This window comes from Octopus sinensis, linkage group LG1, assembly GCF_006345805.1.
Source record: "Octopus sinensis linkage group LG1, ASM634580v1, whole genome shotgun sequence".
Lineage (NCBI taxonomy): Eukaryota > Metazoa > Mollusca > Cephalopoda > Octopoda > Octopodidae > Octopus > Octopus sinensis.
This window is the reverse complement of record NC_042997.1, coordinates 53,310,420-53,325,821: the sequence shown is the minus strand read 5'-3', so window position 1 is coordinate 53,325,821 and position 15,402 is coordinate 53,310,420. Positions and strand designations below refer to the sequence as shown.

The following is a 15,402-nucleotide window of genomic DNA, read 5'->3' as shown; positions in this document are numbered from 1 at the left end:
ATAAGAGATCACTAGAGATTGCAAAGTCAAGCTTTTGTGGTAATTTTGAGGCCTTTTTATGTGTAATGATGTTATCATCTGGTGTTATCTACTTTATGACGTTGGTTATCATTATGATCCCTGCTTTACATATTGTAATGACTATAAAACTTTGTTAAAATAAATCAATTGGTCACTCGAAACTTACGTGGCTACTACTGATTCTTTCGTACATTTGAGCCATCTTGTCGTGGAAATAATCGGAACTATCAAAAACTGGTACCATACGCCTGCTACGAAGATTTTTCCGCAGTTGAATTCGTCGACGACTGAAATAAATTATTAACGAGTTAAATATTTTGTATAAATTTCTATTATTAAATTTTTTTTTTTAGGAGTGGTGTGTTGGCAGAACCGTTAAAGCATCTTGCGATGTCTTTTTTTTTTTCTAGTTCATTATATAACGAATTCAAATCACATTGAGGTTAACTTTGCGTTTTATCCGTATCAATCAATTTCTGCTATCGATCGAAGATCTGTGCCAACAGGTAATGGGCTACCATGGAACAATAACTTCCAAATTACCGCCCACTTGTGCGGTCGACAAGTGAAGTGACACACCGGTTGTTGCACCCGCCATCACACTATCTATCTGTAACACTGTATATTGATACCAACACGAAGTGCACACATACATATCCTAACGTTCATTCATGTATACACTCACTCTTACCAAACGCATAAAGAACGAATTTTCAAGGATTAGTAACTTGAAATGCCTTTTTCTTAACCACTTCCGCTCTATCACTTGATTGACTTCCACATATTTTTCTGCTGGATCTTCTGGAATTATTAGTCCCAGTTTCTCGTTGCCCATTATGAAGCAATTTAAATAAAGAAGGACAATATCTATGAGCAAAACTATTCATACAGCTATCGAAATACGATCTCATTGTTTATCAAAACCAGTTAGAAAATGCGTCACACATTCATCTAATTAATTGTCGTATGCAGATCACATGATATATATTTCTTTACTGCCCACAAAGGGATAAACATAGAGGGGACAAACAAGGACAGACAAAGGGATTAAGTCGATTACGTCGACCCCAGTGCGTAACTGGTACTTTATTTATCGACCCCGAAATGATGAAAGGCAAAGTCGACCTCGGCGGAATTTGAACTCAGAACGTAACGGTGGACGAAATTCGGCTACGCATTTCGCCCGGCGTGCTAACGTTTCTGCCAGATCACCGCCTTCAAGATCACATGATATATTCTTCTGTGCACATGCATGATCTTTTCATCAGTTTTCTTTTTCCTTTTGCATGAAGAGACACGAACACAAACGCACATTGTGTGTGTGGGGGGGATGGGGGGTGAGTGAATGTATGTACACACACACACATTCTTATATATATACATGCATTAAATTAGCATCACCTTCTGTGCATCATACAAAATGTACACACGCCGTTACACGGTATAATGCTGTAGAGTTGTCTGAGATAAAATCTCCACAGACTTCTATTAAAAAACAATATACATCGCAACGAGACGAAGGACATCGCTACAGTGATTTTCGAGAAAAACAGATGCGTTTCGCCTTTGCTGAGGCTAGCCAATGTCCTGCACTTAACTGTTACCTGCTTAAACCGAATTCGTGCTTCGTTATACGAGAAGCAGTGAATAAAACACTCTCCAGTCTCATGCCATCTAACGATTTGTATGCATTGAGCATGACACTCACTCTTTACTCTTTTACTCTTTTACTTGTTTCAGTCATTTGACTGCGGCCATGCTGGAGCACCGCCTTTAGTCGAACAAATCGACCCCGGGACTTATTCTTTGTAAGCCCAGTACTTATTCTATCGGTCTCTTTTGCCGAACCGCTAAGTGACGGGGACGTAAACACACCAGCATCGGTTGTCAAGCGATGCTAGGGGGGCAAACACACACGCATAAACATATATATATATATATATATATATATATATATACACATATATACGACAAGCTTCTTTCAGTTCCCGTCTACCAAATCCACTCACAAGGCATTGGTCGGCCCGGGGCTATAGCAGAAGACACTTGCCCAAGATGCCACGCAGTGGGACTGAACCCGGAACCATGTGGTTGACAAGTTTAATTTAATGCTCTTTCAATTGCATATACCGTTTTTTTTTTGTTGTTGTTTTAGATTGATACCCGTGTATCATATTATTTTTTTAGGTTGAAAGTTTCTTTATCATAATGACAAATTAATACAATGCTGTTAATGTTTTGTAATAAATTGCTACATACTACACTCCTTTTCTGTTACATGTGGACGAAAATCGAGGGAGTGAGTGTTAAAAGGGTGAAATACACAGAAAAAAGTTTTAGAAACAAGACATTTTTAAAATTCCACTCTTACCTTTTTTTTCTTATTTGCCATTTTTTTATACATGCAACTATCAGAATTGACAGGGTAACAAGTGCAAGAGATCCAAGTACACCACCCACTACGTAGTCAGTCGGGAAGGAATTCTCCTAGAAATTATAACGATATCAAAAGTATATAAATGGATTTAAGATTTCCTGATCTAGAGATACGGTTTAAAAAAATCAAAAACAACATCTTAAGTCTAAATTTCATATTTCTTTCTTTGACAATCCACACTGGAATTTTAATCTAAAGCTGTATCAAATGCATATATTATTTTAATTCGAGCCTGGTTAACTTTCGCACAAATGAGAAAGTATTTTTTTCTTTCGACTTCTATATTTGAACATGCATTTTCGATTTAGCTCAAATCGTCTGGTGTATTTGTTACTGAGAAGACCAAACCAGGCTGAAATACTTGTCTGGCGATAACCGAACGCCAGTAAATCGAACTCACTATCTCATGATTGTGAGTCCGACGCCCTAACCACCGAGCCATGCGCTTTCACACGCTATAAGTAATACATAGCTAAAATTCGGTCTGGTGCCGAGTTAGACGAAATTAATATTTTGTTTAAATATTTTCAACTAGCAGCCAAGGAAAATCATGTGAAATATTATATTCTATCAAATTTCTTCATATTTCCGTATAGCATTCAAATAGTCTTCCACTAAGCAATGAAAATCAGTTTAATATTGTAAATTTATATTTAAATATATACCTTACCGCTTGGATTAGATTATTTGACCAAGATAGATTTGGACATCTTACTGGAGTTTCACATTTAAATGATGAACTGACAACACAGAAACCACGTTTAGAGTCAAACTCTTTTCTTCCGGGACAAAGTCGCTTGATTAAAAACTGACCGTCATATCCACATTCATAGTATTCCCGACATGTGACTGCATCTCTGAATCTTTCACCTGCAGGACACGGCAGTGAGACCTTTCTACAGAGATCTGTCAAAATACGAATGTAGGACACATGTGAAATTTTTTAAACTACGTTGCCAAAAGATTTTAATAGAAATCAAATCATTCGAACTTATTGGATTGTCTTTTTATAATCCGTTACTTTTAATGATACTGAATGTTTCAAATGAGCAAAATTGTGGATCTCTCAGTACGCAATCTTAAAGTATAAGATATTTTCTGCAAAATTGATTAACAGTGCAAAATACAATATCGAATACTCTGTTTGGATATTTCAAATGTATGAAGGCTGATTTCCTGATATGATTAGAATAAAGCAAATTATTTAAACAAATTAATATGCCGTGTATGTATATACAATTTTCTTTACGAAATACGAGGTATGGGCTATATGGAAAAGCGAGGCATTGGATACAATAACATTGAGATAGTTTTCAAAAGTATTGACAGATATTTTTTTTTTCACATTCCACCATATCTCAAACTTCTACAAGTAGGAAGCAGGGATCAGTGGAATATCACATCTCTACAGAGTCATAATGAAAAATGTCAACACGACCTCTGCCACCACATCAAGTGTTATTTCCTACACATAGATAGAATTAACAATTTACAGTATTAATTTTTAATTTTTGCGTACCGTAATAAACACACTGTATCTATCTCTTTCTATATATATATAAATGGCAATTTCTATCTGTCTGTCGTCCTGTCTGTATGTTTGTTACCATCTTTGCATCTATGTTACACCAACATCCAGTTCAATAATAGGCTAATTGGATTTCAATAAAAATCTATAATATGCTCTCCAGGTCATGGTCGTGGTCGTGGTAATGGTGGTTGATTCATCATATAAACCATATTGAATCATTCCAATGCAAAAAGGAAAGATCATGAATGAGTCACTCGATCTCTTTAACTTTGACAGGCGTTTACTATCACATTTAACGTTTATCTATATTAATCGTTTCTTCTTCACTCCCATATCTTTCGTTCCAACGCATACATTGAGCCATACAAAAATTAATCTTACAAGTCTGCTTGGAATTTTTCTTAGCGCAGCCATTCAAAAAATAAAGAAAGAAAGAAAAGAAAAGAAAAGAAAAAGAAAGAAAATTAGGTGAAGATTTTGGTGAAGATAAGAGTTAGTTGAATCAAAAGCAAGTGGTAGAACAACAGTGCAGCAATACTTAAAGAAAGAGTGATGTATAGTCAGACTTATTCCTGGAATGGAGGTGACATGTTTCGTCATTTGCATGTACCAAATGTGACCACCAAGCAATAGAGAGTTAGTTGACCCAGCGCATATATGTTTCATCAGCATGTGCTGGAAATTGTTGTATTGGCTGTTTGTCGAGTGAAAGGTAAGTATGTTGGTTGATCTTTTAAGGACTGGCTGAATGCATAAGCTGTGATATGTTTGTAAATGTAATCAACAGGTAGGTTGACAAACACGGATTCACAACAATAGAAAAAAATAACGAGATTTAAGTTTATGGCTTTAAGTAAGAAAAAGAGCTAACATTATACGTAGGTGTATAATTACCTGCATAAGTATGCATATACAAGTGTGTATGTATATATGCATCCGTACGTGAGCATGCAAAGAACTTTTATTGCCGGATTGGGTGATAATTTTAAATGGTATTCAAGGAAAAAGTCTTAATATCTATATGTCTTTATTAAATTTAATATTCAGACTTTTCCAGAAATAGTAGACAGCTGAATTGTCAGAACATAGATTCCACGTGAGAAGTCTCCCGACAATATTTTGACAAGCTCACTGTTATGTCCGTGGTCAAACCACTTATTTAAGCGATTCTAGTTTTCTAATCCAACTAGTGTACAATCTTCTACATTTACTTACTTTTCCATCACTTCTTTTAGTGTGGTGAAGTCAACTTTTCGTTGATGAGGTCATAATAAAGCTTAAATATACTGGGGTTGTCTCCGGTATTTGCGCCATTCACTAATATTGTTTTCCCTCTCAGCATAATTATTTCTAAATAGTGTTTAATGTATAAAATATATTTTCCCTAACTGAACTAAACTACTTTTAACTTAAATATCAGGTTCAGCTCGCCCTAAATTAATGCTGTAAGGTTATGTAGTTCAACATTGTAAGCAGCCGCAGTAAGGTTAGATCAGCGAGAATTTTGTTAGCTCACTGTATTCAGTTCATGATCTCCGCTGAGTATAGCTTCGAGAAGGATGGATTTCACTTTGCTCTAAATTAATTGCATAAAGAGTCTTTAGTACACTCCAGCACCTGACACCTATCTACCCACACACGCCGCAAAGACACACAGGCTTTGGACATACCATTCCTCAATGCATCAAGTATTTCCTCACTTTTCAAAACTGACACCAAATATTTCTGCAAGGCTAGCGAAGACAATGGGAATACTCACTAGTGCATTCTCCTTTCCAATCTCGTGGAGGCCAGATTTTAAATTAAGTCCCAACAATACAGTACTAACCATCACCAAAAGGAAATTATGTTCATTGTAAATGTTGGACTGTTAAATAAATTCATTTGTTTCTTTTCCATGTTATTTCCATTAATGCAGAAAATGTTTTAATGCAGTGATTGATGGTTTTATTTTAGCGCTATTTTTCCTCTACAACATTTTGGTTTTACCTCTTTTCAGACACAAAACAATTAAGTGTCAAGTAGAACAAAATGAGAATTTTCGATACCTGCTTCTCTTTGGTTTCAATCAAGGTTCCAAAGCTGCCGAAGTCGCTCGAGACATGCTGTGTACGGAGAAGGCGCAATTACTGAAATGGTTTTCACGCTTCAAAGAGGTAAAATTCAACCTTGCAGACTCCCCGCGTTCCAGCCGATTTATTCAGTTCGATGAGAATTGATTGAACAAGCTCAACCACGAAGATCTGCACCAATCGATAAGGAAATTGGCCCATCGGATAGGTGACCTTCATTCGATGAATAAGGTCCAAAACTCTGTGCATGGGTGCCACACACTCTGAACGAAAAGCGACAAACTCTAGTGTTCCTTCATCGCCTCCAGTTTGCTCGCTCGATCCAGCTGAAACGACCCGACCGGCGACATGGCGTGTTTCTTCAACACGACATCGCTCGCCTCTACGTCGTTAATTCGACCAAAAATACTATTCAAGAGCTCGGCTGGAAAGTTCTACTGCAAGCCACGTTGTCTCCTGGTATAGCACCTTCAAATTATTTTCTTTTTCCGTCGCTCTCCCAAATAGTCTGCGAGATGTTTTGTTCAACAACGACGTGGAGCTAAAAGCGTGGTTCGATGAAATCTTCGAGTCCAGATCCCATAATTTCTATCGTCACTGACAAGCTAGTGGAACGTTAGCAAAAAGTCGTAAACAATGAAGGAGAATATATTACTAGTTGATTTGCTGAAATTGTTGATAAAAAAAATAAAGATTAAAGTAAATAGAAAAAAAGACGAAAGAATTTATCAGAAAACCCAATACATCACATCTGAGGTGCAACCATATCTAATAAAGGCGGCGAGCTGGCAGAAACGTTAGCGCGCCGGGCGAAATGCTTAGCGGTATTTCGTCTGTCGTTACGTTGTGAGTTCAAATTCCGCTGAGGTCGACTTTGCCTTTCATCCTTTCGGGGTCGATAAATTAAGTACCAGTTACCCACTGGGGTCGATGTAATCGACTTAATCCCTTTGTCTGTCCTTGTTTGTCCCCTCTATGTTTAGCCCCTTGTGGATAGTAAAGAAATACATATCTAATAAGTCAAAGCAAAACTACTGCTTTCTTGCGAAAGGTTTTATCCCCAACTTACACCGATATCAAATCAAAACGAAAAATGGATAAAGCAAAACCTGGTTGAAATGGCCAATTTCTTATATAGCCCAAATACCTTTGTATTGTTCTAATTATACTGACTGCACAGATGAAAATTCTTAAGCCCATTTTTCTGTTAGATTCCTGACAAGTGTTTTTTTTTTTTCTCTCTCTCTCTCTAAATTCTTTGTACATTTTCACTGTCACCAATTCAACTAAATATAGATCTCATATGCGTTCCACGTATAAGCAACTAAATATTGTTATCAAACGTTTTTTCCATCAATTCTCGTGAAATAAAATTGATAACAGAATCTTTAAAAACTCTATAGAACTGATAATTCTGTTACTTCTTTTCTTCTAGTAAACATAACGAGCCAACAAGAAAGTCTCAACGAAAGCGGTCGACATGCTAAAAATAACAGCCAAATTACCACCAAACGCCATCCTAAAGAAGACGGATACATGAAATCACATTGATTTAGATGCACTCTACCTGAAAAAATGACAGATTGGTCACGACTTGAATGCCTCTTATTATAGGTCTACCCAATCAGAGTTGACGTTCAGTTAAACCACAACAACAATAGCTTTCGATGACAATACTCTTAGCTATTTTAAAGACAGAAATTTCATTAGAAAATAATGACTCGCTTTAGAGAAATTATCTGCGGAAATACGCATATCATGAATTAGAATGGAGCTAGCTGTAATATTTTGTCTCTGAGAAACTTCTCTTAAGAGCCTTTCTGTATTAAAAACACAGGGTTCGTTCAGAATGAAGCTCAATCAATTCAGAATGCTTTTGGGTGTTCGTCATTGAGGAGACAAAATCAGGCCGAAACACCAGTGTCTGAAGATCCCAAGACGTCATTCGCAATGAATAGTGTGTTTTTAACAGAAAATCTTAGGCAAGATCTCAGAGACAAATTATTATAGGCAGCAGCGTTCTACGCACACACGCACACACACACGCGCGCATATGTGTGTGTGTATATATATACACACATACATATATATATATGTAGGTATGTAAGTATGTATGTATGTATGTATGTAGGTAGGTAGATAGATAGATAGATAGACAGATAGACAGACAGACAGATAGATAGATAGATAGATAGATAGATAGATAGATAGATAGATAGATAGATAGATAGATAGATAGATAGATAGATAGATAGATAGATAGATAGATATGAATAAGAGAGGATGGACTGAACGATATTCTTCATTTTAAATTAGTATAATTGTTTCCACACATCGTTATAGTTGTAGTGCATTGGTGAAATGATTTAATTAACATATTGCATAATGAATATCACCAATCAGATGATAATTTTGGAGAAGTTCTTTAGATCATACTGTAATTTCACTCTGTACAAGCATAAATATCCAAAGCAGTCTACTATTTTCAGCAATCTACAGACAAGACTAAACCTAAATAGTAACAGACAAATCACAAGTATAATCAAAATTAAAAAAGAAAGAAAGAAAGAAACAGACATTAAAAAAAACATGTGTTAACTATTGCATATCACAAGGTTTTTGCCCAAATTTTACTCAATGTGTGTGTGGGTGTAGGTTGAATATATATATATATATATATAATATATATATATATATATATATATATATTATATATATATAATTAGGATTCAGTTGAATTAGCTACTTAATTTGAAGCACCAAGTCAGTCCAGTGTTATCCGCACAACTCGAATTAAGGTGAATAAAATCAAAATAAGCAACAGGATATCAAGTAGTAATGCAGTACGACCGTTTCAAGCGGCTCATTTAATTGAACAATGCAATCATTACATCAATTTAAATGCAGTGCTATTTTCAGCTGCACAAAATATAGAATTTTTTTTAACAAGTAAGACACATTAATATAATTTTTCTTAAATATTTTAACAGAGTGAGAAGATGGAAGAAGAAATCCATGTTGTCGCTATTGTATCAGAGTGGCTAAGTGGCTAAGAATAGACTACAATTTCTTAGAATCGCATGGAGTATAGTGGGGTCATAGGATTGTAAGGGTTGTAATTTCTAATTTATTTATCTCTTTATCATCTATTAAATCTGAGACTAGAAGACTGTGTCTATTTTGAATAAAGAGCAAGAGTGAGTTGACTGCTCATGGCTAGGTATGGTCATAGATATATCTTTTCCCTAAGAGAAAGAAAATACATCATTAGGAAGAGTCAGTTTGACAGAAGTAACTATCTATAAAAAAGAAGCAGGGTAGCGGTAAACTTTAAATCATGGTGTTAATTACCAGTTAAAGGGGCAAGACATTAAGAAATTTAAGATGCTAATACAGAGAAAATTTATCAGGGGCCCGATGGGGGAACGTTTGTAAACAATATTGTTATGTTGTATATTCGAACAAATATCTAATATAAAATTCAAAGAACACCCACTTAGAGGAAACTTACATCTGAAGAAACTTAAAGACTTTATTAAATCACTACAGAACAACACAGGAATACTTGTGCCGGCGGATAAAACTAGAAACTCATACAGACTAAACTATAATCCCTATAGAAGACTAATAATGAAGGAGTTCAATGCTAAATATAAAATAACCACGAAAAAGAATCTATCGGACATCAACTTAGAAATTTAAAAAATTATGATGGATTACGACTTAGCGGATAGAACTGAACCCTTGCATCAAATGAACCAAAGATTAAGCTCAAGGATCATAAAAAGAACTCCCAAAACAATCCTGCTCTTAGTCTGATTTACCTGACTAAGTCCTATATTGGTCGACTTAGTAAATCTATTCTGGATACTATACTATCCCTAATAATTTCTAATCTATCTCTTAAATTATGGGATGATACTGATGAAATGATATATTGGTTCAAATCTATTGAAAATATACATAATTACTCGTTTATTCAATTTGATATTAACAGTTATTATTCTTAGTATATCTTCTATTCTTCTTAACAAATCCCTAATTTTCGCGAAAAAACCTCTCCCTCTCATAACTAGGGATAAAATTGACATAATTCTTTTAACCAGGAAAACTATCATAGAATTTGAGGGTAAGCTATGGACGAGGTCCGACACCCCTGATAATTTTGATATAGCTAAATGCTCGAGTAACTCGGCTGAAATTACTAATCTAGTTGGTGCGTATCTCTTAAAGAGCCTTAGTAGAGAAATCCCGGAATTGCAGGGAGGTTTATATAGAGATGATGCATTATTCATTATCCCTAGCAGCAATAAATCGGTCATGGAAAGAATGGGGGGAAAAAATTGGAAAATTTTTTAAAAGCTTCAACTTAGAAATCACGTTTGAATATGGTACAAAGGTGGCAAATTTCTTAGACACTACGTTAGACATTAACTCAGGCTTATACTACCCATATAGGAAACCGGGTGAAGTTACTACGTGTATGAACAAATCCTCAAATCACCCTGCTAATATATTAAAATCAGTAGTCAAAAGTATTTCTAAAAGAATTACGAAATTATCCGCTAATAAAGACGTTTAATACTCATTCCCACCACTATAACTTCGCTTTGTCTAAGGCAGGATATAACCAGGGAATTACTTTTCTTAATCCAGAAAGTATAATACCTACTTATAAAATATATAATGAGAATTTAAGAGAGAGGAAGACTAGAGAGCTACTCGGTCGGGAAAACAGAACTACTGTAAAAGCATCCAACAAACCAATCACTTCAAATAATAAGATATATAGCAGTAGAAAATTAAAGTCTATAACCAGTTATACTACTAATTGCAGAGAGACGACTGAGCGGATTATACCACCCTCTAATAAAAAGAAAAATAGTGATAGTATAGTCATACTTAATAATCAAGTCGTGAGTTTAGAGGGCAGTAGAAGCGTAGACAGATTCCGCCGTCATATACGTAAGAGGTCTGATAATAGTAATATAGTGTGATATAACGTTCCCTTCAACTGTGCTATATCCACCAGCATATATAAGAAATTTGTGGCAATTTTAGACAAAAACTTCCCTACATCTATATATAATAGGATATTTTCCTGTAAGACAACCAGAATCTCGTATACTACCCTCCCCAATATAGGTACCATCATAGCCAAGTTAAATAGAAAAAATGTAAAATTAGCAAGAGGAATTAATAATAATATTAGTATTGTCAATACTGGTTGAAACCCCAACAATGGTAATACTATTAATGGAGATGTAGGAATCAAGAACAACAGTATTAACATATTTAATATGTATAATACAGACTTGGACTCCGATGTTTATACTATCACAGATATTACTGGCGCAATACCTGATGATGCTGAGATGTATTTAAATAATACTATAGTTGACGGAAGTATAAATAATAACAATAATAATAATAATAATAATAATAATAATAATAATAATAATAATAATAATAATAATAATAATAATGATAATAATACCTATAATAATTATAATAGTAGTAATAACAACAATAATAATAATAATGACAATAATAACAACGATAAGAATATCAATAATATTAATAGTAGTAATGCTCCTGGTTGCAATTGTAGAGTTAAATCCCATTGACCGTTATTAAGTCGATGTTTAATCCAAAACGTAGTTTATAAATGTACAACTGTGACTAAAGCTGGTAACTTTATATATATATAGGCTGTTCGATAAATATGAAAAGCGTATTAATAACTATTTTTCATCATTTAGATTCAGACTTAGCTAATAGTACGTATTTATCTAGTAAGATATGAGAACTTAAAGATAGCGGAACCGGATTAAGCCTTAAATGGAATATAATTCAGAGAGCGCAGCCTTATAGAGATAGTCGATATGGGTGTGAGCTTTGCTCTATGGAAATTTATGAGATTTTTAAGTATAGAGAAAAGAACAACCTGATTAATAATAGATTAGACCTAAGGGTATCATGCATGCATAGCATCACCCGCACATTTAAGAATTTTCGAAACTAACAATTATAGGTATCATACTTCAACTTTGGTGGTGGGAATATATTTTGGTGTCGTATCCGTTACAGACTTACCCTCCAGTATAAAATATAAAAATTATGCGATATTATGTTATATGGTGGATTATATAACATATAATCCACCATTACATTACACCAACATTACATATGCTATATGCTATGTGTTGTGTTATATGGTGTGTTATATATAATGTTATCCCATGATAACCCTGACTTCATTTTGGTGATTACCCTATTTTCCTTTCTATGATGTTCAACCTTACTAGTCATATTGTGTATATGTGTAGTAACTTTATGAAAGTAAGTCTCCCTTTGACTAAATTATATACCCACTAGAAACTATAAAATCACACATACAATAATAACTGTAATATAAAACCTCTTCAGTTCGAATACCTGTAATTGCCCTCACTACATCCATACCTATTACTCCCTCTTTTCAGGTTACCTTTATCTTTTCCCTGCCTCTAATTTTATTCCCCTGTCTCTTTATATGTAGGTTATATATATTTCTTATTATTTTCTATAAATTCTTATTTTGTTTTCTCATTTTGATATCCTTACTTATTAACCTCTTATCCCTTATAAATTGGTATTTTTCTTCTTGAATTGATATTTTTCTGTCACTTAGGTCTATGCAAGATACTTATATTATATTCATATAAGCGTATAAATATTTGTGTATATGTATATATGCATATATGCGCATATATACATATGTGTGTGCATGTATATATATTTTTTTTAAATCCTCTTTGTATATGTATCTGTATGCATTATTTTACACTTTACACATACTTATATCAGCACATATCTTTCGAGTATTTATGGTTTTTACACTTTAGATTTTATCATTTTTGTTTAAATATGCATTACCATTAAATATGCATTTCCATTATCTCAATGTTCCGCTTTTGATTCGTGGATTAAAATTAATAGATTGTATGTATATCTTTCCAGATATTCCATATGTAAGTGCCTGGAGCAGTCTTTTTAGAAACCACCTAATAATTAATTAAGTACAAGAATGGCTATTAAACTGATTCTACGTAATCTTCCATTTTAATGTTTGTAATTGATACATACACACCTTTTAAGAAGGAAATTAGCAGAAAACTAAAAATGGAGAAATATAGTGCAGTAGGTGAATTTGATTTGAAATGGAATATTCTATCTAGATCTTTTCCGTATGATAAAGGGAAATCGTTTTGTTCACTCTGTAACGATGAACTGTTTCTCATCCTGTTCTCAGAGAATCCTCTTGTAAACACGCTTAAAGAACGCGTTTATCGTCGAAAACATTGGCAAAAACATACCTTGAGTTCCTATAAGTGATTTCTACCAGTCTATAAAATTCGACCTTTAACTCTTTTCTTACATTTCACTTCCACCAAATATATCTATTTCCACGCCTTTAATCTTTATTCCATTCACCTATCGCACTATATTTCTCCTCTTTTAGTTTTCTGCTAATTTCTTTCTTCCTCCTCCTTCTCTTTCTATAAATTGCCTTTGACGTTATATCTATTAACGGTTTAAATAACGTACCAGCGTTTCCTTCATAATATATGCAGTAATCAAATTCGGTTAAAATGTCTTATTGATGCGTTTTGTTTCTCTTTTTCTTTCTTTTTTTTTTGTTTGCATTGTTCAACATCATTTTATTCCTTCTGGAATAATACCAATGTTTTCTTGGTATAAAGATTTGAATAACACTTGCGTTTATTTCCAGCTATTTATTTATCTATGTTATACAAAAGCATTTCACCAAAACCTGGAATTTCTACCTTTATAAGTAGGCTGTTACATCCTTGGTACTTATGTGAATTTTTGCTAACCTGGTAACTATTTATTTATTTTTTCCGTATTATTTGTAAGCATTGAAAAATACACACACATACACACACACACACACACACCACACACACACACACACACATATATATATATATATATATATATATATATATATACATATATACGCACATACATATGTATATATATATATATATATATATATATATATATATATATATATAATATATATATATATATATATATATATATATATATATATATATATATATATATATTTCCGTATTATTTGCAAGCATTGAAGAATACACACACATGCACACACACACTCAGAGGTTGAAGATGCGTGGCCTAGTGATTTAGGGTATTGCGCTAACGATCGCTGAATCGTGGGTCTTATTCCCGGACCGAGCAGAGTGTTGTGTTCTTGAGCAAAACACTCCATTTCACGCTGTCCTAGTGCACTCACCTCTAAATGGGTAACACTGCGACAGAGTAAGCCTTCTAGTCAGGGAGATTGTTGGCCTGCCCGCCTACCCAGCGGGGTGATATCATTAGAAAGCTAAAACGATGCAAAGTGCATTGTGCCCTGCGATTATAACATCCGATACTCTCTCTCTCCTTCCCTCTCTCTCTCTTTCTTTGTCTCTCTCTCCCTCTGTATATATATATATATATATATTTCTCTCTATTTCTCTCTCTCTCTCTCTCTCTCTCTCTCTCTCTCTCTCTCACATACACGCATACACACAAACACACACACACTCACAAATCAAGGCAGAGAAAGAACTCTAGTTCATCAGATCACCAGAGCATCACAGTTACACCTACTAGTCGACATAATTTATTCCACACTGAAATTATTACTACATTGAAACGGCTGTAACCCTAAGGATGCCAATTGGTTAAATTAATATATTCATCTCTCATAACTCTTGATTTCTTATGGTTTATATACTCCTCATGAAATAATTTCATCGATTTGGATTTCAGCTGCATGGATACTCTGCATTACACTCCTCTGTTTTGGATTACTATGTGGTCTGCTAGCCGAGTCCGTAAGAGGAGCTTTCTGTGATAGCTGCACATTTCTCTGAATCCATATCTTATACTACGAATTTGTGTGTGTGTGTTCTCGAATATCACGTACATGTAATAGGAGAAATGTAAAGTGGAGAAATGTAACCCTTGCCTATTATTTATGTATTCTTTCCTTTCAACTGACCCCCTTCTTTGTAACACGATAAGGATATCTTTAATAAAAGGATAGCAACCTAACATTCCTCATATATTTCATGTAATTGCTAAATATGGAATTAAATAACGTGATAATATGTGAGACAATCACATTTTTGTCATGAATTTTTTTCTCTATAATAACACTAAAACTGTTGTGTCTGGGGAGAGTCATTTTCTTTTTGTGCCTTATAATGTAACACACTCACCGGTAAAATTTCCACTTATTTCTTATTTTTATTTTCCTA

At 34.1% G+C, this 15,402-nt stretch overlaps 1 protein-coding gene across 1 annotated transcript in view; it reads right to left on the bottom strand.

Annotated features, from left to right (window-relative positions):
* Positions 1-15,402, bottom strand: part of LOC118762384 — a 48,645-nt gene that overhangs the window by 2,165 nt on the left and 31,078 nt on the right. Inside the window, exons 2-4 of the mRNA XM_036500820.1 lie at positions 3,129-3,364; positions 2,393-2,508; positions 188-308 (exon numbers count right to left, since the gene is read on the bottom strand). Coding sequence (XP_036356713.1) covers positions 188-308; positions 2,393-2,508; positions 3,129-3,364 — 473 coding nt within the window. The remainder of the gene's footprint in view (positions 1-187; positions 309-2,392; positions 2,509-3,128; positions 3,365-15,402) is intronic.